General features: G+C 45.1%; 1 protein-coding gene across 1 annotated transcript in view; it reads left to right on the forward strand.

Moving 5' to 3' along the window:
• Positions 1–70: 70 nt before the first annotated feature.
• The window catches only part of LOC118577088 (methylthioadenosine phosphorylase), a 39540-nt gene continuing 12334 nt past the window's right edge, over positions 71–27276 (forward strand). Inside the window, exons 1-4 of the mRNA XM_036177087.1 lie at positions 71–218; positions 10732–10818; positions 11898–11956; positions 15231–15398. Coding sequence (XP_036032980.1) covers positions 186–218; positions 10732–10818; positions 11898–11956; positions 15231–15398 — 347 coding nt within the window. The 5' untranslated portion in view covers positions 71–185. The remainder of the gene's footprint in view (positions 219–10731; positions 10819–11897; positions 11957–15230; positions 15399–27276) is intronic.

The following is a 27276-nucleotide window of genomic DNA, read 5'->3' on the forward strand; positions in this document are numbered from 1 at the left end:
GGAGGCGGGAACCTGATTTGAGGAGAAGGAGGGTACCAGGAGAGCAGCCAATCCCGCGCTCCCGGGGAGGAAGAGGAGGAGCCAGGGCCCGCGGGCCCCCCACTGCTCACTCCCGCGCTGCGCCGGCCCCGCAGTCTCCTCCCGGTCCAGCGCTCCGGCTCGCGGAGGAAGCCCCTGGTGCAGACATGGCCTCGGGCGCCGCCTGCGCCGCGGTGAAGGTGAGATCACCCCACAAGCTGCAGATGGGCCCGCCCTCTCGCCCCTCCGCAGCGGCCGCGCCTGGGGGCTGTGTCCCCAGCCCGGGCACCCCCATCCCCGGCACAGCGGAGAGATACAGGGGCGCGGCACTCGCCCCTAGCGCACTCCAGTGACCCCAGCCTTTGGAATCATCTGCATTCTGGACCCCACGGCGGTAGCCGGTGCTCTGGCGGGGGGCGATGGGTGAGCTGCTCCCTGCTGCCACCCTTCTGTACCACTCCCCTCTGGAGATGCCCCAGGCGGGAGCTGACACGTGGCCCAGCAGCTGCGCTTGTCCCTCTAGCCTTGCGGGATTCGCGCTTCCGCTCTCTTGACTCGGCCCACGTGGGAGAGCTGTGCACTTGCTCTTTTGCGTGCTTCTGGCCGCCCCCCCCGCACCCCTCCCTCGCGTGCGCCCCACACTTAAATTTCCCTTTGCTTTGTTTTACCCAGGTAGCGCAGAGCTGTGGTTGCTCTAAGACTTTTCTTAATACTGAAAAGGAGCGCGAACCTCGGTTTAAGGCCGCTCCCTGCCCGGAGGCCTCTGTGTTTAAACGGCATTGTAACCTTGAAAGTTAGAGTTATTTTCTCCGGCCTCGGGTCACCGGAGAGCTCGACACAAGGGATTCTTGTACGCAGAGAACCGCTGGCCAGAAGAGCTTGAGTTCTGAGAGTTGCTTGTGAGCCTCCCCTGGGTCTTTTAAACACATCCTGATTGAAGGGTAGAGAGTGAAAGTGGAATTGCAGAGAACAGGAAAACTGGTGGAAAAGACTAAGTCCTTTCTAGGCTGTTTATTATTAGCCAAAAACTCAGTTAACTTAATTCACTTTAGGAATTTCTGGCCGCTGGCACAGGTAGTACACTGTTTTCTCCAAGGCATCTCGTTTGATTCCCTGCAGCGCTGTTTGATTCCCCTGGAAGAAGCAAATCTCTGCAGTTAGTGTGCAGCCAACCTGGGCTTGTATGCTGGGACCTTGCAGGGCTTCTCGAACCACTCAGGAGAGAGGAGAGGATAAGGATGCTGCGCTCAGACTTACCAGCCAACCTTTTTTTTTTTTTTTTTTTCCATTTTGAAAAGGATTGTTTACATTTATAGAAAGCCTCCTGACATCAGGAACTAGGCAGAAAGGGTCTTCGTGTGCAAGGTGCGGGATGTATTTATGAAGTAGGGTTTTACTACAGTGTAGTCTGGGAAGGCTAGAATTATGTCTGTATTGGGCATCTTTGAATTTTTGGAGTGGAGATCATTATTTCCAAAGGTTATCTTAAGACAACAGCTTAATACCTTTCCCTTAACACGATAGTAGATGTGGGCCAGATGTAATCATTTTACCTTGGCTGAAGAATCTGTATCTTGGCGTGTAGAATACAAGAAACTTCCCCATGGTGTAGATTTTTTTTCCATCTCTGACCCACAGTGTGAGTAAAACCAGCATAGCTGGCTGATACTTCTCACTTAACTCAATCAGGATAATACTTTCCATGCAATACCAGCAAGCATATCTCAACAGAAGAATTCACTTTAATCTGGTTAACATTCTGCCTGACACATAGTTTCCCTGTAAAATGAATGTGGTACACTTAAGAGCAGAAAGAGCTTTGTAAATATTGAATGACGTGTATTTTTCTTTTTATCTTGGCAAGCTTTTGAAATAAAACTTAGAGGTATGAGTGGTGCTGGCAATGCCTGCAGACTTCTCTCCTTGAGACTGGGGCAGGTGAGAGCGTGCTAGTGAGAATCCGTGATGCCCCCACCATATTCCACAAACGGCTCAAGCAGTGTCTTATCTAGAAAATAGGAAGTACCCACTGGTATGCCCAGATCACAGGGACCCCCAAAGACCACCTCGGAGATTGAATCCCTCATGTAAAAGCAACGAGCCTTTATTTTAAGCTCTGGAGCTTGGTCCCTCTGTCTGTCTGACACAGTGGTGAGAGCAGAGAGCCCTGAGTTCAAGTGGGGCAGAGTTTTTATCATAGCCGAGGTTGGGGTGAGGGGATTTCCAGGGTCCAGGACCCTGATTGGCTGACATTTGTCTAGTATCTGTAAAACAAAAATAGGTGTTTGTTAGACTCAAGGGCACCTTATCTAATGGTTGGAATGTTTGGGATGTCAGGTACTTCCTCACCCCTGGGTGGTATCATCTTAAAGCTTTTCCTGGATCTGGGTGTTGCCTGCCAGTAAGCCTGTCAGAGAAGCTGTGTCTAGGCTCCTACGCCTGTCATGGCTGCTGTGTGGTCAAGCCTTCCCACCCACATCCAGAGCAAAATAACCTATTCAAAAAAGCATATCGTAAGGCTGGAGAGTGGCATGGGTCAGTCTCTAGATAGAGTACTTGCTACCAAGTGTGAGAATGTGAATTTGGACCCTCAGTGCCCATATGGGGTGGGGAGAGGCCAGCATCTGAGAGGCACTAGAGAGGCAGGCATGGGTAGGCTCTTGGAGCTTGAAGACTGGTCTAGCCAAATTGATGAGCTCCCAATTCAGTGAGAAAGATAGATTGCGATTACCTGAGGGAGACGCCCTTTCAAACTGTATTTTCTCTGCATATCATCGGGTAATAGTGTTCTTACAGATGTGAAGCTGAGGCCCAGAAAGGTGAACTAAAGTGTCCCATATGACAAACCCTGCTTTTTTCTGCTGATACAGTGGCTGCACCTGAATCTACTGCTGTTTCAGCCAGTAATTGCGACTGCAGTCACTGGCCTGCCCCAGAGATCCGCCTCCTGCTGCTGCCACCAAATGTAGTTTTTAACTAAATCTCTTTCGCTCTACTTACTGATAATACTCATTTCAGGAGTCGGAGGGTGGGATGGAAGCCTGCTAGCTCAGAGAGGGTGAAGAGCAACTATCTGACCTTCCCGTTTTGTCAGTGTCTCTGAAAGCGCATCCTTCCTCTCCATCAAACAAAAACTACCACACTCCACATCCATCCCTGCTACTTCCTGTGCGTCTCTCTATCCTTCCAGACTCCCTCTGACTCTGATTACTTTCTGTCAACCAGTTGCTGGCTCCGCCTCCTGACCCAAGGTTGATTTTATTTAGTTAACACAAATGCAAACTCAGGGTTCACAGTGTGATCCAATGTCCCATGACAAAATCTAGATATTGACAGACCTAAAACCTGGCCTTCCCGTTAAGTAGATGTGAGACGTTTCTCAGACCTGAAACATGGTCTCTGTTGCTTACTGTCTGAGTGAAGAGGACATAGGCTGGGTATATACACAGGCCACCTCTGCAAAAACCACTGGGCATTTTCCAAGTGTGGGTGTGGGAGGCACATTTATGTCTGGCCAGAAATGTCTGCACCATCTCATCTGTTACTGAGAAGCAACAGTTTGATTAGGTACAGTTCCCACATTGGAGACCTGGCGTCCGATTGCAATGCTCCTACCTCTTTCTGTTGACGGTGTATGCTCGGGGCTAATCACACCTACTTGGAGAGTTGTTAGATTTAAACACAATAACATGTTGCACACCCAGCTCAGTTCTTGTTCCATTAATGCCAGCCCTGGTACCTTCCTTTGTAAGATGGAAATATTACCAGGGGCTCAAGCTTCAAGTTGATACCCTAGGTTTAAGAGATACAAATAGAGTGTTCAGATAAAAAGCCTCCGGTTTTGTTTGGACAGTATGATGTTCGGCATCTCCATGAAACCTAGCTGTCTACTGGTAGAATCCTATAGCAGCTTGAGCACATTGAAGAAAGGCTTAGAGTTGAAAAGGTGATGAAGAACCTGAGGTTACAGTGGCCGGGTAAGGTTTAGGGAGGTCTGGGGAAGAACTGGGCGTGATGGCCTTGAAATAGAAACCTCTGCTTGAGATTACGAGAACTAGCTGGGTGTGAGCTTTCAGGATATCAACCAAGATAAAGACGTCGGATTTGCACACGCCTTTAAACCCAGAACTCTAGAGGCAGGCACAGGCAAATCTCAGAGTTTGAAGCCAGCCTGGTTTGCATAATGAGTTCCTGGTCAACTATGACTGCATATTAAGACTATTCCAAAAAGCAAAAAAGAAAGAAAGAAAAAATTTGGATTTGATTCTAAATGCTGTGGAAGCCATTTAAGGATTCTGAATAGAGAGGTGGCATCTGATTTATATTTTTAAGTGATTGCGTGGCCGCTCTGTACAGAATGGCCTGTACTGAGTGAAGGACTACATCTGGCCAGGAGCCACGGCGCTGTGGTCCAGTCTAGGCTGGCAGCCATAGAAGCAGTGAGGCTGTGCTGGCAGAGTGGAGGCGAGATGTGGGCAGTATAGCAAGAGGAAAAGGGCGTTTCTGTGTCTGACTTCAACCCCAAAGGTGCCGAGGAATCCTTTTCCGAACAGAAGCAGAGAGGATAAATACGAGACCCCTTCTGTTGACCCATATCCTATCGGGGTCTAAAGCATGGGGTGTGAGGGGCCTCTTTACTGTGGCAGGAGGGAAGCTGCTGAGTACGTCGGGGAGGGTGGAAGATAATGGAGATGGTCTTGACAGTTCCTGCATGTGTGCATGCCCCATGAAGCAGCCACGGGTGGAGGCAGGCTGTAGATTAGTAGCTGGCATTGTCCAGGAAGACTTTAAGGAAACATTGTCTAGCTTCAGCCATGGGCTGGTGGTGCACTTAACCATACAGAAGGCAAAGCAAACATTTAACATCCAGAGAGGGGGCATTTGGAGAGCTGCTGCCGTGATCTGTAATGCCTCTGGCTAGTTTCTCTGCTCAGGGAGATTAGGAAATAATGTTGCTCATGTTAGCATGATAGAGGGGATAGGGTCCCCCTGCAGGTTCCTAGTAGACTTGAGACAGTGGTATGAGGGAGACAACAAGTCAGAGTGTCCTGGTTCGGAAGATGGCCTTTAAACCTCTCCTTTGGGCTTCCTCAAGCATTGGCGGCACAGTTCTGTTGGATTGCCCTAAACATTGCAGCACACAGAATGCATCTTCATCCCTCTGCACAGAGTGCCAACAGGCCTTCCTTCCCTGTTACTGTGGCAGCCAGACTCTCAGGCGCCCCCAGGAAAGCTGTTTCATACTTGGTTAAAAGACCCCTGGGCCACTGCCCGAGAGACTGCCTGATGAGGAGAGGTAGAACATACCCTCCCCCACCATGGGCGGGGCTTGTACCTCCCAGTAAAGAAAAGCAGGGGAATGGGCCTAAGTAGCCTTGAGGAAGTTACTTTGGGTGTGTTTCGCTGGGAGTGATAGAATATGGAAGAGGAATTATTCTAATGCAGTAGTACATTTCATTTCCATACTGGTTCTACAGGCTAATTAAAAATTTGGCCCACAGAAAAAGTTGAGAAAACAGACAATATAAATATTTACATGTGATAGTCCCTAGATCCTTAGCTGTGGTTTTCAAAGAATGCAGTGCATCTGCCTCATCTGGTACCTTGTTAGAAATGCAGAGTCCTGGGCCTCGCCCAGTTCTGCTGAACCATACATTTACTGCCCAGCATATTAAATGTGCACTGACTTTCGGCCCTGACGTCAGGAGCTTTGGGAAGTATGGACCTGGTTCTTCCTCATGTTTGTTCTCTGTGGCTGCAACAGGAATTAATTCAAACTGGGTGCCTCAAACGCCAATGTATTCTCATAGTTCTAGGGGCCACAAGTCCAAAATGAGTCTTAGATCAAGAAGTCAGTAGGTCCGGCTCCTCTTGCAAGATCTCAGGTAGGAAGACTCCATTGGCTTAACTCTAGCTACTTCATACATGTCTCCTAGCCCTACAGTCACACCCTCCACCATCACATGACCTCTTCACATCCTGTCATCAGAATCATCTGGAGTCCATTTAGGACCCATCCAGATAGTCCAGTTAGTCTCCCATCTCATCTTAATTTATTTACATGGAATAACGTTTATGGGTTCTGAGTGTTGGGGTGTAAGTACGGGGACAGGGGTCTCATAGGTTCTGGGGGTTGAGGTATAAGGATGGGCAAGGGTCTCATATCTCTTTAGGAACCACCTGCTTAGGGTTTAGGGTTAGGCTTATGAGGTTGGGAGATGAAACACATAGAAGGTTAGCCTTGTTCTGGAAGTTGAGTCGTGCTGTTAACAAGGGCATTGGAACTGCAGGCCTTCCTGCTTTGCTTCCTTGCTGTTGTGATGTGAGCAGCTTGACTCTGTCCTCTGCACCCAGATGCTCTCTGCCTAACCACAGGCTCAGCCATGGGCCTGAGTGACCACAGACTAAAACTAGGAGCCAAAGTAAACATCTCCTCAAGGTTGGGTCTTCACACATGTTTTGTCTCCCAGTAACAGAAAGCTGACCAGCTAGCGAAGGGGTCTTTGTACCAGCCTGCCATACTCAGATAGCTCATCCTAGAAATTTGTGTTTGAAGCGGAGCCACACACTAGAGCCAGCCCACAAGCTTTGGATAACATCTATGCCTTGCCCCTTAATCAGATCCTCTGCAGTTTGGGACCTGACTTTGGCATTTGGGGATACTGATAACCATCGGCTGAGTAGGGAGGAACTTAGGCCTCACTATGCCCTTGTTCCTCAAGCAAGAGAGTTGGAGCGAACATGGTGAGCTTTGAGGAAAATGCTCCTCGGAAAGTAATAATTGATTTCAGGTGTGAAATGTATGTCGTAGGGGTGTCTAGAGGCTTGTGACATTAAAGCCATGGCTGTTCTGATCTTCCAGGCCATCCATACTTCTCTGGCTATAATACCTGCATTAGGTTACTAGGATGGCCTCAGCAGAGCTTGGCAGACTGGAAAGCCTGAGCAACAGATACTACCTTACAGTACTGGAGGCTAGTTGTAGATAACATGCCAAGAAGGTTGGTTGTTTTGTTTTGTTTTGTTTTCCTGTGGTAATCTTCCTTGGGTTTTGGATTTTGGTTGGCCCACGTTTTCTACATATTTTGACAAAAAAAATCCTCAAAGAAAATAAGAGATATTTGAGCCAAGATGAGTTGTGTCCTAGGAACGTTGAATTTAAGTTGCCCTAAAAACAGATAAATGATTTCGTGAAGTTTATTTCACCTACCCCACTTGGTCTCAGGAGCCGTCCTTCTGAGCCCTGCCTCACAGATGTCCCCAGATGCATTCTCAAACACCAAAGACAGAACAGCGGAGAGGAGCTCACATCAGGAAGATGGGAAGCTCTTGAGTTCCTCAAGCTCAAGATAAGGAAAGACAGCCAGGGTGGGATCTGGGATTTTAGGCCTGCAGCTCTGGTTACCAAAAACAAATATGGCAGGTGCTGCTGACTGAAGCCTAGGTGACTGTGCTGGAAAATTGGGGCAAATGACAAGCAGTAAGATGTATCCCTGTTTCAGAACCTTGTTTCTTGTAGTAAAGACTTCCTGGGTGTGCAGAGTTGACCTATCAATTCTATCTCAGCACTCGAACCCGTTTCTTAGGCTTCCTAGAGTTGCCTAGACTTGGGATCTGGCAGGGTCTTACTGCTTCCTCAGTATGGATGGAGCCATCAACAGGCTCCTTAGATCAGTGGTTCTCAACCTGTGGGTTACAACCCCTTGGGTTGCATATCAGATATTTATATTACTATTCAAAACAGTAGTAAAACTACAGTTATGAAGTAGCAAGGAAATAATTTTATGGTTGAGGACCACCACAACATGAGGACCTGTAAAGGATCGCAACATTAGGAAGGTCGAGAACCACCTGCCTTAGATACTCACTTGGCTATCCAGAGGCTCTGTATAGTGTGGTCTGTAGTGTGCTCTCTCACCTTGGGCAGAAGCTTGACCTGACCAAGGAAACCAGTTTCTTTATATCATAGAGACAGTGACTCTTTCTAGTTGACTGAGCTGCTGGAAGACCCCAGGGGATATTGGGAATTTAGCACAGGTGCTTAAGTTGGAAAAAACAGCAGTACTTTTCTTTCATCATTTGTAAAGTGGGGCTAATACCCTAGGGTCTGTCTAACAGAGTGGAGGTGAAAATCGGATAAGGGGAGGAGCCCTTGAAACACTCAGTCCTAGCCTTGAAACACTCAGTCCTAGCATCTGTGCTTGGGAGCTCCACCAAGCTGTACTTTGCCTATACAACCAGCAGGTGGTGACATTGGCCACATATTGGCACTGCAGGCCTCTTTGCTCAAGGTTCGGTTTCCTGATGTGGCAGTCTATTCAATTGCTACACTGGTTCCCTGTGAGGCAGCTGTAGCTTCCTGGTCTGTTTGCTTTCGTTCAGGTACTGTCCACTCCTTGCTGACGGCTGAATTGCCAACTACCTAAGGCTGGGAGGGTTTGGACTGATGAAGTTCAAGCTGGGAACTAAGGGAGTGTGAGTTTCAGGAGCTAGCCTGTTCCAGTTGCTGCTTTCATGCCGTACTAGCTTGTCTTCATTCTGAGGGTGATTGCAAAACAAAATGAGATGTGTTTGGCCTTCAAGCCTGAAGGTTCAGTGTGGACTCCAAGTCTGAGATGCTATGGCCCAGGGACCATCTTAAAATGATGGAGGAAAGTTGGTCTTACGTAAAAGGTCTGAGGTTTTTTTTTAACTTGTTTGATTTTGGCTTTTGTTTCATGTTGTGTAGCTCAGGCTGGCCACAAACTCCCAATGGAGCTGAAGACAACCTTGAACTTCTGATCCTCCTGCCTTCCAGCCTTCTTTGTACATCAGGTAGCTAAATTTCCAGAGTCAGGTGATGGGCATTTCACACGCTGCTCTTTCTATTGCCGAGTGTGAGAACATGGGCTGGACGATCTGTTAGCCAAGCTATACACCAGCCGAAGTGGTAGGGTTTTGTAAAGCAGAATGATTTGTATATATATTTGTTGAACTGAAGAATTTAAGTAACTTGCATGTTTTTAACAAATAAATGTTGTTGATTTTTAAATACCAATGTTAAATTTTTACCTGTAGTGTTCAGTTGATAGAAAATACAAAACCTGTTGTAACTTCAGGAATGTACCACAAGGTGGCACCAACGTCAATTGTCTTAGCCACCAGGGAGTGTAATTCCGCCATTCTACAGCAGAATTTCACAAATTCTTTATTTTGGCACTTTATTCTCTGGCGTCAGAAACTTCTATTTTACTTTGTAGAAATTGGATTCAGTGACAATCCAAAGTTTTCTATGAGATTTCTCCTAAAGCTTCATGTCATAGCTGTCTATTGACTTGCTTTCTGTAAGGGGTACAAAGGAAAAATTCCTAATGATAATGTTGCTTAAATATTTTTAAAGATTTATTTATTATGTATACAGTGTTGTGCCTGCATGCTAGAAGAGGGCACCAGACCTCGTTATAGATGGTTGTGAGCTACCATGTGGGTGCTGGGAATTGAACTCAGGACCTCTGGAAGAGCAGCCAGTGCTCTTAACTTCTGAGCCATCTCTCCAGCTTCATATTGCTTAATCTGAATATTAAAACTTTACTATTTGTCTTTGTGTTTGTTCTTGTTTGTTTCCTAAACTTCAAATTAGATCAACTCAGTTTTTTTAAGATTTATTTTTTATGTATATTGGTGTTTTGCCTGCACGTGTGTCTGTATACCACTTATGTACATCGTCCTCAGAGGCCAAAAGGAGTTGGGTCTCCTGGAACTGGACTTACAGATGGTTGTGAGCCACCATGGGTTTGCTGGGAGTCCTCTTAACTTCTGAGCCATCTCTGCAACCCTAGATCAGCTCTTAAAGAATTAGGTTTCTTTCTCTACTTTTTCCAAGAACACGAATTTCTAGTTAATCTCAGGAAACTGAAATAAAATGCTTGAACTTAAAACTACTTTTGAATCGCTTATTTTTATGAGCATTTGAATTACGCCGTGTATGAACTACTGTCTACTATATATGTGTGCATTGCTTATTTTATGAATATTTGAATTATGCTGTATATGAAATACTGTCACTGTGTGTGGACACATGAATAGCAGTTTGCTTTAGTGAATACATACATCAGGAAGGGCTTGGCATGGCACTCGTCTTTACCTGCATTCTCTTCTAGTTCTGTGACTGGTGGCGTAAAAAGAGAATTTCTTGCTTTGTATCCTGGTGTAGTAAGAAGAAACCATCACCAAATAAATAGACCTAAGTTTTTTATATCGCACTTTCTTTACTCCATAGTAAATGTGGTAGAGAAACAACCTTGGTCAGTCTTTCTACAACCACGTTTGGGCTCATTTTCCAACCTAAAAGTAATTCTGTTTGTAATTCAGTTGGGAGTAGGTGTGATGCAGTGGACAACAATGGCCAATATTTGGCTGTTTCTAGAATATAAAAGACCATCAGGTATTGTTGTTATTTTGTTTGCAGTTTTTGATTTTGATTCTTTACTTTTTTGAGCTGAGGATCGAACCCAGGGCCTTGTGCTTGCTAGGCGAGTGCTCTACCACTGAGCTAAATCCCCAACCCGATTCTTTACTTTTTAATAGCAGGCTTTTAAAGGTTTTCTCATCAGAATCCCTTTTTTGTGGGGTTTTGTAGGGGTGGACAGGGCCTGTGACTACGGATAAATATATTTGCTTAAGATGCAACATGAATAGGTATGACAACTTTCTGTCTTCTCTTTTCTCCCTTAGATTGGAATAATTGGTGGAACAGGCTTGGATGATCCAGAAATTTTAGAAGGAAGAACTGAGAAGTATGTGGATACTCCATTTGGCAAGGTGAATGTCCAGCTGACAGTGTTGGCTTTGGTGTTGCTTATTACTGGGGCTTGATTTTTTTTTTTTTTTTTTTTTTTTTAAAGTCAAGGAGAGCAGTTGGTTTTGTGTGGACACCCTAGAGTCTGGTCCAGGCAGAGGGCCCCAGTGCTGCCACTGGGTTTCATCAGCTGAGTTGCCCATAACGGTGCACGAGGCTACTGTTTTGATGACATGGCTTTTGAACACACAGGGGGCTGGCTTCTCAGTTTGCATTGCTAGAAATCAAGATGCTGGTTTTAAATTCAAATCTGTTTCTAATTTAGAGCCCAGGTCACACCACAGTAACTTAGCAGACAGGCTGGTGGCAGATAGGATGAAGAGTCATTATGAAGTGGTATCTTCTGGCCCAGATGAGTCCTGGGATCTGGAACACGATGTTAGGATTGGGAATAAATGGATTCTAGGGAAGGCTGCTTATTTTCCGACCGGGGCCAGGGGAGGTATCTACATTCCTAATTCCACATTGCCTCTTCCAAACACTGGCATTCCTCCCTCTGAGAAAAGCTTGCATCCTGGCCCAGCCCTGCTTTTCAGCTAAGTTCTTAGCCTGACCTGGGGTTTTCCAAGCCCTTTCCCATCTCACCCTCAGCCTCAGGGTTGGTTCTTGGGTTTTTCCCAGGTCTCTTCAAGGCGTCTCACAGCCATCTGTAGCCTGGTTGCCACAGCAAGTCGTTCTATTTCTGAGCTCTTGGTGCCCCGCAATGACCTTTAAGCTTTTGACTTACAACATTTCGTGAACCTTTCAAATGCCCTTGACACATGTAAATTTGATTAGTCCACCACCAGAGTCTCCTGGAACACTTGCAGCAAACCCCCTGCAGCCTTCATAGCTTGCGGAGTCCCTGCTAGCAGAGAGCTCAGTCAGTACTTAAGGATGATAATGCTGATCAGTAAAACTTAAACTCCTTTCCCTAAGCTGTATCTCCAAACTCCAGAATTCCACCAGTTTGTTGTGGTTTTACTGACTCCTATTTTTAAAAACTGTTTATACATGTTTTAAAATTACTAAGCTGCAACTGTTTATTTTTTATTGCATGCAGCCATCTGATGCCTTGATTTTGGGGAAGATAAAAAACGTTGACTGTGTACTTCTTGCAAGGTAAGGTGTTTTAAGTTTGTTGTTGTTGTTTAATATTACTACTTCAAAGGTCCGGGAACAGGTAATAATGTAGGTATGAGATAGGTGTCTGCAGAGTCAGAACATGCCGGTCCCTTTATTTACTTCACATGGCTCTGAGACAAGCTTGAATTACAAGTATTTAGGAAATCAAAGGCCTCATTCCTCTGTTTGGTTAGGAAAAGAGGTCGGTTGAGTGACACTGAACCTCCAGTTTCTGTCCTAACTACAAAAATATGTCCTTTGTTAATTTTCTTTCTTTCCAATTATCAGATAAAGAAGATGCTTTGTTCATGACATCCTTGTCTAGTGGCAGTTCAATTTTGTGGGGAGGAGGTCTGAGTCCCCGATGACTTCTTGTGCTTACACACTTGTTCCCTAAACAGGGCTATGGTAGAAGCTGCCGCACCAAAGCAGCAGGGTTAGGAATTCCCCTGACCCCAGTGGCCTTCTCTGCAGTTAAAGCAGTAGCGAGCAGGTTCTCATGCCCACAAGGTGGCACCTAGTCACAGGAGTGCCTTCTAGAAGCTTTACATAGCCTAGTGTTGGGGAGTAAGTCTTAGGCCGGCCCACACAAGATGTGTGGACTCTATAGGACATGAAAGGGGGACCTAACAAAGCTTCATCCACCACAGTGAGGTGGAAAGTAGGTTCTTGGGAGCCAGCAAAACGAAAATGTAGTTTTAAGTGGTCCCTTGCTATGGGTTTCTTATAAGTCTCCTTTCTTAGTCATTACTGGAGAAATGTCTGCTTTTCTTTTTTTTTTTTTTTCCCCAAAGTTCAGGGAGGAAACAGTTGTTTAAATTACACAGATATCCAATTTCTTCTGGAAAACCTGCTGAGAACTTTGGAGGCCAGGCCCTGGAAGATATACGTATTTCTGAATAGTGAGGGCTCCTACTTTCTTAGAGGCTGTCTATGAACTCAGGGTGGAAACCTTAGGTGCTGTGTTAGTCCGGGGTTTGTTAGTTATCAAGAGAAGACATCAAAAATTCTTTTTTTAAACACTAAAAGAATGATAGTGAGGTGTTATTTAACAACTCTGGAGAGCAAGTAGATATTTCATTATGTTTTATTAATGGGGGATGGGAGAAAGAATCCTGGATCCAAGTGGGTTGGGTGGCTTTGGAAGGCCACGGGGGACCTTTCAAACGTTGAACAAAATAAAGCTGTGTGTTTACCGTGTATTTCTGTCTTACCAAAGGTAAAGAAATCAACTCTGGACAAAGCCACTCTGTGCTAGAACATCACGTGTCTTAGTTTTTCAGGAGGCCCAGTCTTAGTTTTTCAGGAGGCCCAGATAGTTTTAGGCTTCTTTATGAAATATTGCTTATAAGAACATAAGAAAGCCATGTGACCAATGTGAATTTTAAAATACATTTTAGAAATTGAGCCCTTTACAGCTGTTGACTGGAGTTACCCTGTGAGTATAGATAAGCAAGCTCATGCTTATGTGTTTCTAGTTTTTAAATAACTTTAACAAATGCAAATAGTGCATTTGTCCAACAGGGTCAACTACTTACATGATGGGTGCTACTGAGGAAGACAGGCAAGGGTATCACCCTTGGGACAAATTATAGTTGTAGAGGTGGTCACCAAAGAGACACGTTCAGTTAGAGTAAACATTAGTATAAAAGGTGGATGCAGTGACTATGGCAGATGCAGTGACTACCGTAGATGCTTATTGGCCTTGGAGCTAAGCTCTAAAGAAGGTCAGAGGCCTGGGCAAGAATAAGCATGGAAGCAAAGAAGGCCAGGGAGCCTGGGTTGGGATGCCTAAATAAATAAAAAGTGGTTTCTCTCAGTTCTGGAAGCTAGAACTCTGAGATAAAGGATTGTAGCTATAAAAAAAGATGTCAGATAATTATATTTGGAAAACTAATGCACTACTTTTAAGAAAATTGAAAATTTAGATGAATAGTCTTAACAGAAGAAATGCTTTATGTTATATATATACTCTGGATACATATTTGAGAAACATCTGTATAAAACATTTTTGGATAAACATATATATATATACTTTTTTGTTTTTTTCGAGATTGGGTTTTTCTGAAGCTATGGAGGCTGTCTTGGAACTCGCTTTGTAGACCAGGCTGGCCTTGAACTCACACAGATCCACCTGCCTCCCGAGTGCTGGGATTACAGGCCTGCGCCACCAGCGCCCGGCTATACTTTTTCGTCTAGAGAAAGATTTTAAAAAATTTAATTTTGAGTAAAATAATGGTCTTTTTGGTTTTTTGAGACAGGTTTTCCCTGTGCAGCTCTGGTTGGCCTGGAACTCACTCTGTAGACCAGGATGGTCTTGAACTCACAGAAACCTACCTTCCTCTGCCTCCAAGTGCTGGGATTGAGGGCATGCACCACCACTGCCCGCCAGTTCCCTTTTTTATTCTTAACCCTTTTTGCCCACTGTTGTTACAGCACATACAGTACTGTCAGTACTGTACATACAGACATGTCCCCATGTCTCCTTCCCCATTTCTATTAGCAACTAATAAATGTCCATGCCGTTTTCCATATGGAAGCTGTGGCCCTTCTGGGCCTGTGGTTTAAGTTGTCCTGCATCTAGAAAGTTGTGCTTTTCCTTTCTATCCATTTACTACTTCCTGGGGAAAGTAGTAGCTCTCCGTAGTATTACCAGGTGTCAGCAGAACCAAATTTTTTTGCCATTAAAAATGACACTATATTGAACAATACATTGAGAAATAAATCAAAACTAATTTTTCTTTCAAAAACAGCAAAGAACCCTATCTCCAAGTATAGCCACAGCCTGTGATCCAGGTTGAGGTTGGATCTACAGTTCAAGAACTTTGATTCAGGGCTGGGCCATGGTGGTGTTCACCTTTAATCCCAGCATTCTGGGACGAAGAGCCAGGCAGATCTGTTGAGTTTGAGGCCAGCCTGATCTACAGAAGGAGTTCCAGGACAACCAGGGCTACACAGAGAAACCCTGGAGAGAGAGAGAGAGAGAGGGAGAAGGAGGGAGGGAGGGAGGGAGGGAGGGAGAGGGAGAGGGAGAGAGAGAGAGAGAGAGAGAGAGAGAGAAGAGAGAGAAGAGCTTTGATTCAGTTAAGCCATAACAATGGTCATGAAAGAGCTGGTCTTTCACTGGTCTGTCATCCAAAGCCAGCAGGAGCTAATAATAAATTGAACAGTTTCCTGGTTTACTCAGTTGACTGAAGGGGTGGGAGGGGCCTCTGTTTCCTCGTCACTGCCTGCTATGATACTGTTGTCCTTCCTCAATCTCCTTCCTTAGACATGGGAGACAGCATACCATCATGCCTTCAAAAGTCAACTACCAGGCGAACATCTGGGCTTTGAAGGAAGAGGGTTGTACACATGTCATAGTGACCACAGCTTGTGGGTCCTTGAGAGAGGAGATCCAGCCTGGTGACATGGTCATCATCGATCAGTTCATTGACAGGTAAGGGGTAAGTGGTCTTGTAGCTCACCATTTTCAGCTCTGGGGGATGATGTGTGGGAAACATGGGCAGGGGGAGCAGGACACGGAATCACTGTAAGCTTTCCCTTGTAGGGGTTTTATTTTTTTAACTGAATTGACAAATAGTAATTCTATATTGGTGAACATAATTGATATATGTGGGCATTGCAGGTGATTTGTATATATGTTCACCTATCACCTCACATATATACCTCACAAATCAGTGTGGATGCAAACATTGATTTTCACTATATAATAGATATACCACATCACCATGCCATATAGGAGATCTCCAAAACTTACTCTTTCTGCTTAATTGAAAGTTGATGTCCTTTGGCCAATTAATTGTCTCCCGAGCTTCTCGTAAACACTGCTTTATCCTGCACTTCTGAGTCTTTTTAGATTGTTTGTGTGAGTTCATGTGCATTGTCTTTCTGTGTCACCACACAGAATTCCCACGGGTTCACTCACTTTGCTGCAAGTGACCATTGTCTTTGTATGGTTGACTGTGTTGGTTGTCAGTATTTCACGTTTTCTCCATCTGAGGATGGGCATCAGAGTTAATTCTCTGACTTAGCTATAGTCAGTGATAAAGCTGGGTGTGCCAGGGTCTCTGTAATATGCTAACTTTGATACTTCAGATGTATGCCCAAGGACAGGTCTTGCTGGGTCTTGCTGTAGTCGCTTTCTTGGAGGACCCTCCAGGCTGATTGTCATGTTGGCCGGACTGATTTACATTCCCACCAACAGTCAGAAAGGGCTTATTTTCTCCCCTCTGCATCTCTGCCAAGCTTTGTTGCCAGCTTTCTTGATGAGAGCCGTTCTGACTAAGGTAAGATGGAATCCCACTTTGCTTTTGATTGACGTCTCCCTAATGGCTAAAGATGTTGAACGTGTGTTTATTAGTTGTTTCTGCTTGAGAGACATGTCCAAGTAGTTCACACCCCCCTCCCCATTTATGGATTGGATTATTTATTTAATTTTTTTAGGTTTTGTATATTTTCATTTTTAATTCCTTGCCAGATGAATGGCTGGCAAAGATTTTCTCCCAGTTTGTGAGCACTTTCTGGTGGTTTGACTGTTGTATGTGTGCTTTTTTTAGCTGGATGTGGTCCTGTTTGCCCATTGCTATGACCTTCTGAGTCCTGCTGAAGGAAGGCCTTGCCTCCCCAGGCCTGTTTCTCCAAGTGTTCTTTCCTCCATCAGGGTTGCAGGTCAGATACTGAGGTTTAGATCCCTTTTGAATTGACTGTGTGTGTGGTGCCTGTGCAAGATGAGAAGGCTCCAGTTGCTGTCTTCTGTGTGTTTACATGTGACTGTCCCATTTCTCTGAACTGTTTATTAGAAAGTGTCTTTTCCATCGTATTTTTGGCCTCTTCCTCAGGAATCAGATCACGGCTTCCTCTGATCTTTTTATTTCTTCTTCTATTTTGGATCTGCCTTATTGTCATTTTTCTAAGACCCTGGTGCAATTGGGTTATTTACTTGCTACCTTCCTTACTTTTGAATACAGGCATTCATGACTACAAACCCCTTCTTAGAACTTTCTCTGCTGAATCGCACAGGTTCTAGTAAGTTGTGTTTATATTTGAGTGTAGGAAAATTCTAATTCCTTCCATGATCCCTGTGATGAACAACTGATTGTTGAAAAGTATGTTGTTCCATCTTCCATTACCATGTGGGTAATGTTTCTGCATTTTCTCTTGTTGGTTTCTAATATTTTTTCCATTATGAGCTGATAAGATACAAAGAATTAATTTACTTTCTTAGTATTTGGGGAACAATTGCTCTGTGGCTTGAAATGTGGTTCCTGGGGAGACAATTCCAAGAAGAATGTGCATTCCTCAGCTGTTGAATCGATTGTCCTGTAGTTACCTATAAAGTCTGTTTGATCCATAGCATAATTAGTTCCGAGGTTTCTTTGCTGATTTTTTTTTTTAAGGGGTTAGGGGCCTGGATGATGTCTTTTGATGAAACTCTTCACACCATCTGTTGTTTGAGTATCTGGATCTGTCTGTCTTTTATGTGCAGTGAGTGTTTGTGCTATGCAGTTAGATATACCAACACTCAGTGCATATATATTCACAGTCACTATATTTTCTTCATGGGTTGTTTCCTTTGTCACACATTTTATCCTCTGTTTCTGAGTATACATTATAGATTGCACATGTGAATGTATCTATTTAATGTTTGCTATCTGTTGGGAAAGGTGTGTCTGCTTGTTAGAGTTCTCCATGAACAGTCGGTCATCTGGGCAGTGCTCAGTATCTAGTTGATTCAGTGGCGAGAAAAACCGTTTGAATGATATAAAAACAAAGACGTGTATCTACAGCAAAAGAGAAGAATAATTTATAGGGCATACTAAGGAAATAAAACTTAGTAAGGTTAAAGTATATGGAAATGGGGAGTGAAGAAAAACAGGACAGGAAGAAAAGGAAAATATAAAAATAAAAAAGAATAGCCAGGACATGATGTGGTGGTGCTCACCTTTAATCCCAGCAGTTGGGAGGCCAGCCAGGGCTACATAGTGAGACCCTGTCTCAAAAAAGGCAGCAGGTGGGATTCGGGGGACACACAACAGAACAGATCCAAAGAAAGGGTCATATATTGCTCCTTGCTGAGGAGGTAGGGTCTTTCTGGGTTTAAGGGTGAAGGGGAAGTGGGTACTACTTACATCCAGATTGTGTGGAGGATATGGAGGCTGAGCCTACTCCACCTTGCCTACTAGCATGAGCTCAGGGAATATGGATGCAGAGCTCTATTCACACCAGTCACCTTGGTGTGTAGACCCTGGAAGTAGACTGCAGTCCTTCCGGCTTGCCACAAGTTTGGGCTGCTTGGGTGGGTTGCCCCTCATATTCAAGGTACCCTTTTCAGTGGACCTGTGTGTGTGAGAAACCAGTGCATGTACACAGCCCTGAGCTTCTGTGTGTGAGGATAGTGACCAGACCAAGGTGTCCTGCACTGAGCAGGCAAGTCCTTACAGGCAAGGCATTGACTGCTTTGCCAACCCTGGCCACACTACTCTCTGCCTAATGCACACATGAATGAGTCTTTACACAGTTCATCTCATGCCCAAAGGTTCAACACTGTTTTTTAATAGAATTGCTTTCCACTTCCCTGTGCAGTGAAGATCATGTCTTTTATATCAGTAGCTAGCATTGGGGAGTATAATTTACCATAAAGTCTCCACTTATATTGCTTATATATTAGTGATTAAAATTACAGATATTAAGTTTATATGTCTACAAACTTATACAAGTCACAGCCAGTTTCCTGGACCTGTACACACTTTCAGGGTCTGGCTACGTGCTGAGCCATTAACAAGAAGCGTGAGAACTTGAGGTATAAAATGAAGGAGCTTTTGGTGTGCCTAGCCATAAAGATAGCAACCCCCTCTCAAGGGGGTCTCCCCATCGTGGTACCTCGAACTATGCTGGCAAGTGCTGACCACTCCTCCAAGTGCTATCTTGCAAGGCCAAGCACAGGTGGCCTGCCCTACACTGTACTGCTAGATCCCGTGCCTTGGAGCCCCCGTGGTCTTTCCCTCTGGAAGACCCTCCTCCCACTGTGCACCCGCACAGTCTGATCTTGGGCTCCTGGTTTCTCCTACGATTTTACAGTCCAGTATTTCTGAGTGTCACATGGCCCCTGACTTCACTGCTGCATTGCTGTGCCTTTCTACAGCACCACACTTCTCCTTGTAGCTACATGCCTGTTACTGTGTTTCAACCTCAGGGCAGTGCAGGGAAATGCTGAGAGTCTTTAATAACTGCCTCCCAGTCTCTGCATCCATTTGTTAAGAAGGGAGAATATTGGTAAAAGAGTCTAGCAAGCGTCTGCTGTGGATATCACTGTATAAATAAAGTGCCGATTGGCCAGTAGCCAGTCAGGAAGTATAGGTAGGACAACCAGAGAAGAGAATTCTGGGAAGGCTGAGGCAGAAGACGTTGCCAGCCACCAACCACCATGAGTACCAACATGTAAGATACTGGTAAGCCACAAGCCATGTGGCAAGGTATAGATTTATAGAAATGGGTTAATTTAAGATAGAACTAGATCACAAGAAGCCTGCCACGGCCATACAGTTTGTAAGCCATCTAAGTCTCTGTGTGTTTACTCGGTTGGGTCTGAGCGACTGGGACTGGCAGGTGAGAGATTTGTCCTGACCGTGGGCCAGGCAGGACTGGAGAAAACTCCAGCTACAAGCATCCGAGGCTAATTTACAGTGAAATTGCAAGTGATTAAAATTTTAGGTCTATTAAGTTTGATAAGGCTTTCTTTCCTCTTTTTAATGTGACCACTGGAAATTTCATATGAGAATCACATCTGATTTCTATGAACCTGCCACACCTGTATCCTCAATTTGTCAGAACTACCTGGTGGGTTCTGGAAATGTAGAGTATGGGCAGGAGCTCGCTCGGGGCAAGGGAAGAATCAGGAAGCTTGACTCTGACTTTACTCTCAAACATGGGAAATAAGGAGAGAATAGGTGTCTTTGGTATTAAAGTTCTAGACAAATTTTTGCTTTCTGTGATCACCTTAGCGACATCTAAAGGGTGATTGTGTTCTCTTTAAATGCCTAAAGCACCTCTTCGGGTCCTGGAAGAAACCGATCACACACCCCAAGCACACCCTGGCTCTCGTGCTTTCTCCCTTGCTCAGTACAGTCTCACCCAGGCGTCCCTTTCCTCCCCCCACCCAGATTTTGACCCTGTTGGTTGAAATGTTGTATGTGAGGATGGGAAAAGAGTTTTGGAAAACAAAGACCCTATTTTCTGACGAGGGCTCCTAACCTGTCAATCTCTTTCAAGGATGTATATTTCCTTCTTAGAGCAGAAATCTAATGCCTTTAAGAGGGGCTCACAGTCAAAGTCAGCCTCACGCCTTCGTGTCCATGTCCTCAAGGCATGCATGGCACAGACTGAAAACAGGGATTCATACTGAACCCATATGAGTCTTGTCCCCAGTAGATCTCCATGGTGACAGCTTCCTACTGTATTCAGTTTGATGAATATTTCTTCTGCCTTGTAGAAAGTCCACATTGTCAGAACCACAAGTCATTAGACCATTGAAAACAGAATCTGGTTCAAGCTGGGGCTTGTTCTATGTCTTCCTTCTTCCCTTCCTTCCTTCCTTCCTTCCTTCCTTCTCTCCTTCCTTCCTTCCTTCCTTCCTTTTCTTCTTTCTTTGTTTTTAACACAACAGAACATTTAATTGTATTTAATTGTATCCTGTTCCCTTCAAGCCGTCAAAGACAATTGACTATATTGGTTATTCCCACAGGTTGGAGTCGGGCTTTTCCGCTCAAGGCTCCCATGATCTCTATTGTAAGTTTTTCTTAACAGACTCCTTGTTTAGCCATCCTGGCGCTTGTGGCCTTGGTTTTTAACATCTGGTTCTGCTCTGAGCATGCCCAGCTTCTCATTTACAATCTGTTCTAGATGATGGATTTTTAGGGAGTTGATCAAGAACATTAGAGGTTTTGTGTACAATATTAATATTGGTAGCCTGTGTCGTGGAGTGTTTAGTACAGCCAGTCCCACCAGACCAGTGATCTTCTTCAGCATACCCACTGTGCTGTTTTCTTTTCTTGGTAGTCTAATAAGCAGTCCATTTGAAAGGGAAAAGAATAGGGCCTTTTACTTGGTCTAAGAGAATCTTGTCGGGCCTTTCTGTTTTAAAAGGACCTTTCAGGGTCTATAATTTGAGGTTTGTCTCCTATGGTGCATACCCTCATGTGTGGGTGGGGAGTGGCCTTTAACCTGCCACCTGTGGGGAACCAAAGCAGCCTGTTGTGTAAGTGGGGGTGGGTGGGTAGCTGTCACACGGGAGTCAGCATGCCTTCCCTCCTCCAACTTTATCCAACTCTGGCTTTGCCTGCCGTGTGGATGAAGATGGCTCAGCTGCTCTCAAGGCTCCAGATGGGCTTTTAGATGCTGTTTCGTCCTTGAATTTCATGTGTGCTTTCATCCCAGCGTCTTCTGATCTTTAGTGTCACTTTCGCAGAGTTGTGTGAACCCCACTTACTAGCTGATGGGGTCTGCAGCGACTTCTCACTACACAGGATCCATTCCTTTTCCTTTTTATTTTATTTTTTTTATTCTATGTGCATTGGTGTCTCGCCTGCGTGTATGTCTCTGTGAGGGTGTCAGATCTTGGAGTTACAGACAGTTGTGAGGTGCCATGTGGGTCCTCTGGAAGAGCAGTCAGTGCTCTCAACCGCTGAGCCATCTCTCCAGCCCTGGTAAGAGTTCTTTTCACACATATCTCTGAGCCCGCCAGTGTCTGTGATGGGGCCTCTCATGAAGGTCCGACACGTGATGGTACCGCTCCTCCTACCTGGGGCTTGGCAGGGGCCTTGTGTAAGTAAACAAGGCAGATTTCTCCGAAGAGGCTTCGACAGATGTAGAAACTTAACGGTGCAGTTGCCCTGCCTTCTCCTTGTTTAGTCCCCTGCCTAGCTTTCATCAAAGCCTGAGGCCTTCTGTTGTCTCTTCCTATGTCACTTGTGACACGTGTTCCTTCCGTTTTCTACTAATCACAGTCAGATACTGTTCCAGATCCTGCTGTCTGGGTAGGAGAAATGTCATCCAGTCCTGCCATTCGAGAGTTCAAGAGGCCCAGGGATGGGGGCTCCCAGCAATTTCTATGTGTATCTTCTCTTCCCTGTGCCATTAACTTCCAAATACCAGCTGAAACAAGAGGGCCAGCGAGAAGGAAAATGAGGTGGTGTTCTTTTGTTTTTTAATACTTGACTTTATCAGGAATGTTTTACCGTAGACTGTTTTGGTTTGTTTTACAATGAAAAGTATAATGCAGCCCCAGACCCCAAAGATCAAGGAAAGCAAAGCGTGCTTTGCAGTCCCGCATGGTTTCTTTGAAGTGTGGTTAGCATGTTGGCCAGTAGGACCTCTGGACCCTGATGAGGTACTGCTTAAAGAATGCAGAGGTCTGCCCAGCGTGCAGCGCAGACGCCCACCTTTTTGCTGGCTCTTCCCTCAGATGCCTTTGTCCTTCAGTATCTTCACCTCCTTCCGAATCCTAAGGGTGTTGGGTTTTGTGTGCTCTCAAGATTTCTTTTCCAGCTTATCCTCTTGCAGGAAGAATAGGAGAGGCCTGGGTTTGCCGTTACGCTCTGACTCATCAGGAAAGTCCCGCAGTAGACAAATGGGCTGATAGATTATGCCTGTTTATTTCCCCCTCCCAGAGATGCCGCCCTGCCTTGGGCTTCCCCCATGACGTTATAGGCTAAGGCTATGGTCCTTTGGGGGTATGCTCTGGTGTCCGTGCCTGGTTGGGCCTCTTTTCATGAGAAGTGTAGATAGTTTCTATGATTAGAAACAGAGACTCCTGAGTTGAGCAACTTACCTGCACGTGTGACCACAACCCTCAAGAGGCCACGGCTAGAAGATGATGAGTTCGAGGATGGTCTGGGTACTTGGGTTACATAGTGAGACAGACCCTGTCTGAAATGAAAAAGGAAAGAATGGAGATGCATGAAGCAGAGTTCCTCAGGGAGCCCTTGCGTTGCTCTGTCCCACTCAGGCAAGGGCAGACAGGACCATCCTGTCCCTGCTGCTTCTTGTGGGTCTTCCTCACGCTGTGCTGAGACCATCACCTTTGATTTTATAAGGAAGCAGATACTATTGGGCATACACTCACTACCTGCCTTTCCACTCTGCCTTCCCACTCCCTTCCATCCGTAACATGTGTCCCATGCTCTCCTTTATTTATCTAGATGTGCTTAAAGTGAGGTCAACAGCTCCCCGGAAGTAGTTTGTCTTTATCCTGCTCTGGATCCTAGTTTATCTCTGGCTCTTCACAGTACTACCACATGTCCTGCTGTCAAAACAGCTGTCGAGCTAGGTGCTGTGGTCAGTGAGTTGCAGGCACACAGTATTCCTTCGCCCAGTTATGCTTAAGGAGACCTAGATAAATAGATGCTGTTCCATGGTAGCAAGTGAACCCTGGGGGATTTAAACTCAGGTGACTCTCAAGTCTGTCATCTCATCCACATGTTTCCAGTTCTACCCACCCCCTGAGATACCTCAGATTTTGTGATTGTCTTCTGGCCCTTTGCTCATTCATGACACTCGGGACCCTCTGTTACTCTTGCATCATTGAGTCTCTGCGGGCTTGAGCACTCCCTCTCTCCTGCCCCCTTTCTAGATAGTACTCCCCTTCTCCGCCTAACAGCCCTTCAGTACTTTTCCGTTATCTTCTTGCATGTGTGGCATAAACCCAGAAGCAGCCGCAAGCAGAACGAACCTTCAGGGCTTTGAGCAACAGAAGCTTCACAAGAGGAAATGGTGATGTTCCGATTGGCTATTTTCTTAGACCTTCTTATCATTGGATGTGACTTGTTCCAACTTGTGGGTCTGTGCTTCGAGATCTCTTTGCACTTTTGAAGGAATGGTTTCTTCTGTACATTTATATTTAGAGAGCCCTGAACCTCTGCTTGTTCCCCTCTTTCCAGAAGAATACCAATGATTATGATGTAATCACATCTTGTCTTCTGAACAGCAAGTCAAGTTACTTGTGAGTAATTCCATATGAAAGAAAGGGTCACATCCTGCTCATAGGACCTGACAGTTACTTAAATATAATCACTGCTGTTAGAAACAGACATTTTAAAAAAGGGCATTCTGACCTGTTGGTAGAGTTTAAAATGTCAAAGCCTTTTTGGCCACCCCCCCCCCCCCCCCCCCCCCCCCCCCCCCCCCCGCTTTTACAGTTTGCAAATCCTAAGCTTAACACGGAGTGGTGCTTTTTCCTGCAGAGTATCCCTGTGTATGGCTGTTGTTTCTGAGTAAACAGCCCGGGGCAGGGATTACACAACCAGATAAAGTACTTCCATTGGCCTGGACCAAGTCTGGGACATTTAGGAAACAAGAACAGTATTGGCAAGTGCATCCCTCTTTCCTTATTGTCCCTTACAGGTGTTCAGACTGAGATTAAATCACTGTTTCTATCAGAGTCTTGAGCAAAATCCTTGTTGCTGTGGTCTGTTCTTCCGTGACCCTCAGACTTTGTGTTTAAATCCTAACCCTTAAGGAGATGGTACCAGATTTCTTTTCACTACCCCTATCAGAGTTAAGATGTTTGTTATTGTTTATGTGTATGGATGTATTGCCTGTGTGTCTGGGCACCACGTGCATGTCTTGGGCCCTCAGTGTTCAGAAGAAAGAGTTGGGTATCCTGGAAGTGGAGTTGTAGGTGGTTGCAAGCCACCACGTGGGTGCTGGAAACCAAACCAGATCTTAAGTGCTCTTAACTGCTGAATCATCTCTCAGCACCGCCCCCCCATCCCCCCACCGCCAGTTAGAAGTCTCTCATCACTGAGGTGAAGTATTGGTGGTTTCTTCTTTCTTCCTCTTTATTTTGTTCTTGTTGTTGCTGGTGTTATTACTGTAGTCAGTGAGGAATGCTCCTGAGACAGGAGCAGTGGGATCATCCTCATGAACCGGGAGAATCCCTTCCCCAGAAACTGTCCTTGTTGCTTTGCAGCGAGTTAACTGACTCATGTGCACTCTCTCATGCTGGGGCTTGCTGGGCACAGAGGCTGTATTCGGAAACCACCACAGAAGTGTCTTTCCTAGAAGATGGGTGTTTGTTTTTTTCTTCAGTGTGTTCTTAACTCCGAATTTCTTCAAGGGAGAGTATTATCTAACAAACATACCCTCAGGCTAATCCAAGCGTCTCTGCTTAAGAAACAGCCTACTGGTCAGTTTTTCTCTGGCTTTTTCTCCTGTTCTGCGTCTGAAAGACTACCTTGGGCTTATCTCTCTTGACTGTGCGCGCTGATTTGTCCCCTTCACTCTTTTATTAAAGAGCGTTGTTTGTGGATTTTTGTAACCACCTGTGCTGGTTAGTTTAGTTCTAATGGTCAACACAACTTTGAGTCATCTGGGAAGAGAGTCTCACTGATGTATTATCAAGGTTAGGTTGGCCTGTGGCTGGTGGCCTTGATTGTTGATTTATGTAGTGATAGCTAGTCCATTGTGGGCAGCACCATTCTCTAGGCAGGGGTCCTGAATAATACGAGAGAGGAAAGCTGCCCAAGAGCAAGCTAGTGTAGGCATGCATTCTTTGCATCATTACATGCCTGTAATATGACCAGCTTTCCCAAGCCTCTGTCACTGTGAATTCCCCACAGAGATGTATAACCTGGGATTGTGAGCAAAATCCCTCTCTCTCCCAAGTTGCTTGTTGTCAGAGTTATTTTGTCGGCAAGAGAAACAAAGCTAGAATGGCATCTACCCCTTCTTGGCAGCCTCAAGGAGTTTCAGCGGTTTCCTTGATTTGAGGACCATCAAAATGCCAGGCTCCCGTGTTGGCAGAAGAGAGTGCAGAAGCAGATGCTCCATGGGCAGCAGTGGCCAGTGCCAGCCACTGTATTACCTCATTTCACCCTCACATTTGGGAGGAAGTGGCTTTGTCCCTACTTTTAAAAACTGGAAGATCTAAGGGGCAGAGATCAGAATGATTTTTTTTTTTTTCCCAGAAGCAAACAGCTAGTGAGTAGTAAAGCCAGCCTGGTGGTCATTCCCTAACATCCGTGTTTAGTCAGGAGGCAAAACAATCTCTTCCTTTGGTAGAGACAGCAGACCTTCTACAGCAGTTCTTTACTGCTATAGAAGTCATACTGGGTTGATCCTTTATCAAACTAAAGTGTATCAATTTCCTATTGCTGCCGTAACAAATTAATTACCAACTTAGGGGCTCACCACAAATTTATCATCTTGTTATTATTTAGTTAGTAGTTTAACATGAGTTTCACTGGACCTTTTTAAAAAAAAAAAAAAAAAGCTGTTGGCAAAGCCATACTACTTTCTGGGAGGTGCTTAAGGTAGAGTCCCTGTCCTGATCCTTTGTCCCCTATACTCTTTGGCTTATGGCCCACATCCATCCAGTGCCAGTGATGATGGATGAGGTTCTTGCCATCCCTCTGACATCTACATCTGCTGCCCTCTTGCACATGTAAGGACTTCTCTAATGGTGACATTGTTCCCGCATAATTGAACAAGAATAACCTTTCTATTTTGAAGTCAGCTTCAGACTAGCCATCTGCTGCCTTTGTTGCCCTTTGCCATGTAGAGTAAAATAATCATATTTTCTGGGGATAAGTGTGTGGGCATCTGGTGGGTAGGCGTTACCCAAGTGTGACATTGAGATGTGATTGCACCCAAGTTTATTGAGGGGTGGCCGCTGAAATTTTTGTTGCTGTTGCCATCTTTGAGCATGTGTGCAAATATTTTAGTGTATTTCAGCTGCTATAACAAAATACTGTAGACTAGCTAGCTTCTAAACAACAGAGGTTTCTTGGTTGGAAGACTGAGAAGACGGGGGAAAGGTGTCAGAAGATCTGGTGTCTAAGAGCTGGCTTTCTTGGCGTCTTTTTGCTGTGTCCTTGTATACTTCATTCCCTGGATCCTCTTTTTTTTTTTTTTTGAAAGGGCCCTGGTACCAGTCATGAGGGTGCTGTGGGCCTCCTTGATGATATGACCTTAAGGGGTAGGATTTCCACATAGAAATCTAAAGGTTGTGTGAGCCTTATATATGTAGCAGTGAGGATTTTGCTTTAAACGGACAAAGATGGAAATTGAGGGGTAAGGAGTTTGTACAAGATATATTTGGTTTAAAAAAAAAAATTCAAGCCATATCACTCAGCCAATGATTGAATGACAGAGTTCATCTATAATTTTGAATCTAGATGAGCTGGCTTGGTTGGAAATGGGAAGTGACCTTTCACCTTTGTTAACAGTCTCTTTTCTGAGGCTGTCTGAAAGACTGTTCCAGACTTTGGCCTAGAGATTCAGTTTCTCTGACAGGTTCTCACAGGAAGTCAGGGGTTCCA

This window comes from Onychomys torridus, chromosome 2 (genome assembly GCF_903995425.1).
Source record: "Onychomys torridus chromosome 2, mOncTor1.1, whole genome shotgun sequence".
Classification (NCBI taxonomy): Eukaryota; Metazoa; Chordata; class Mammalia; order Rodentia; family Cricetidae; genus Onychomys; species Onychomys torridus.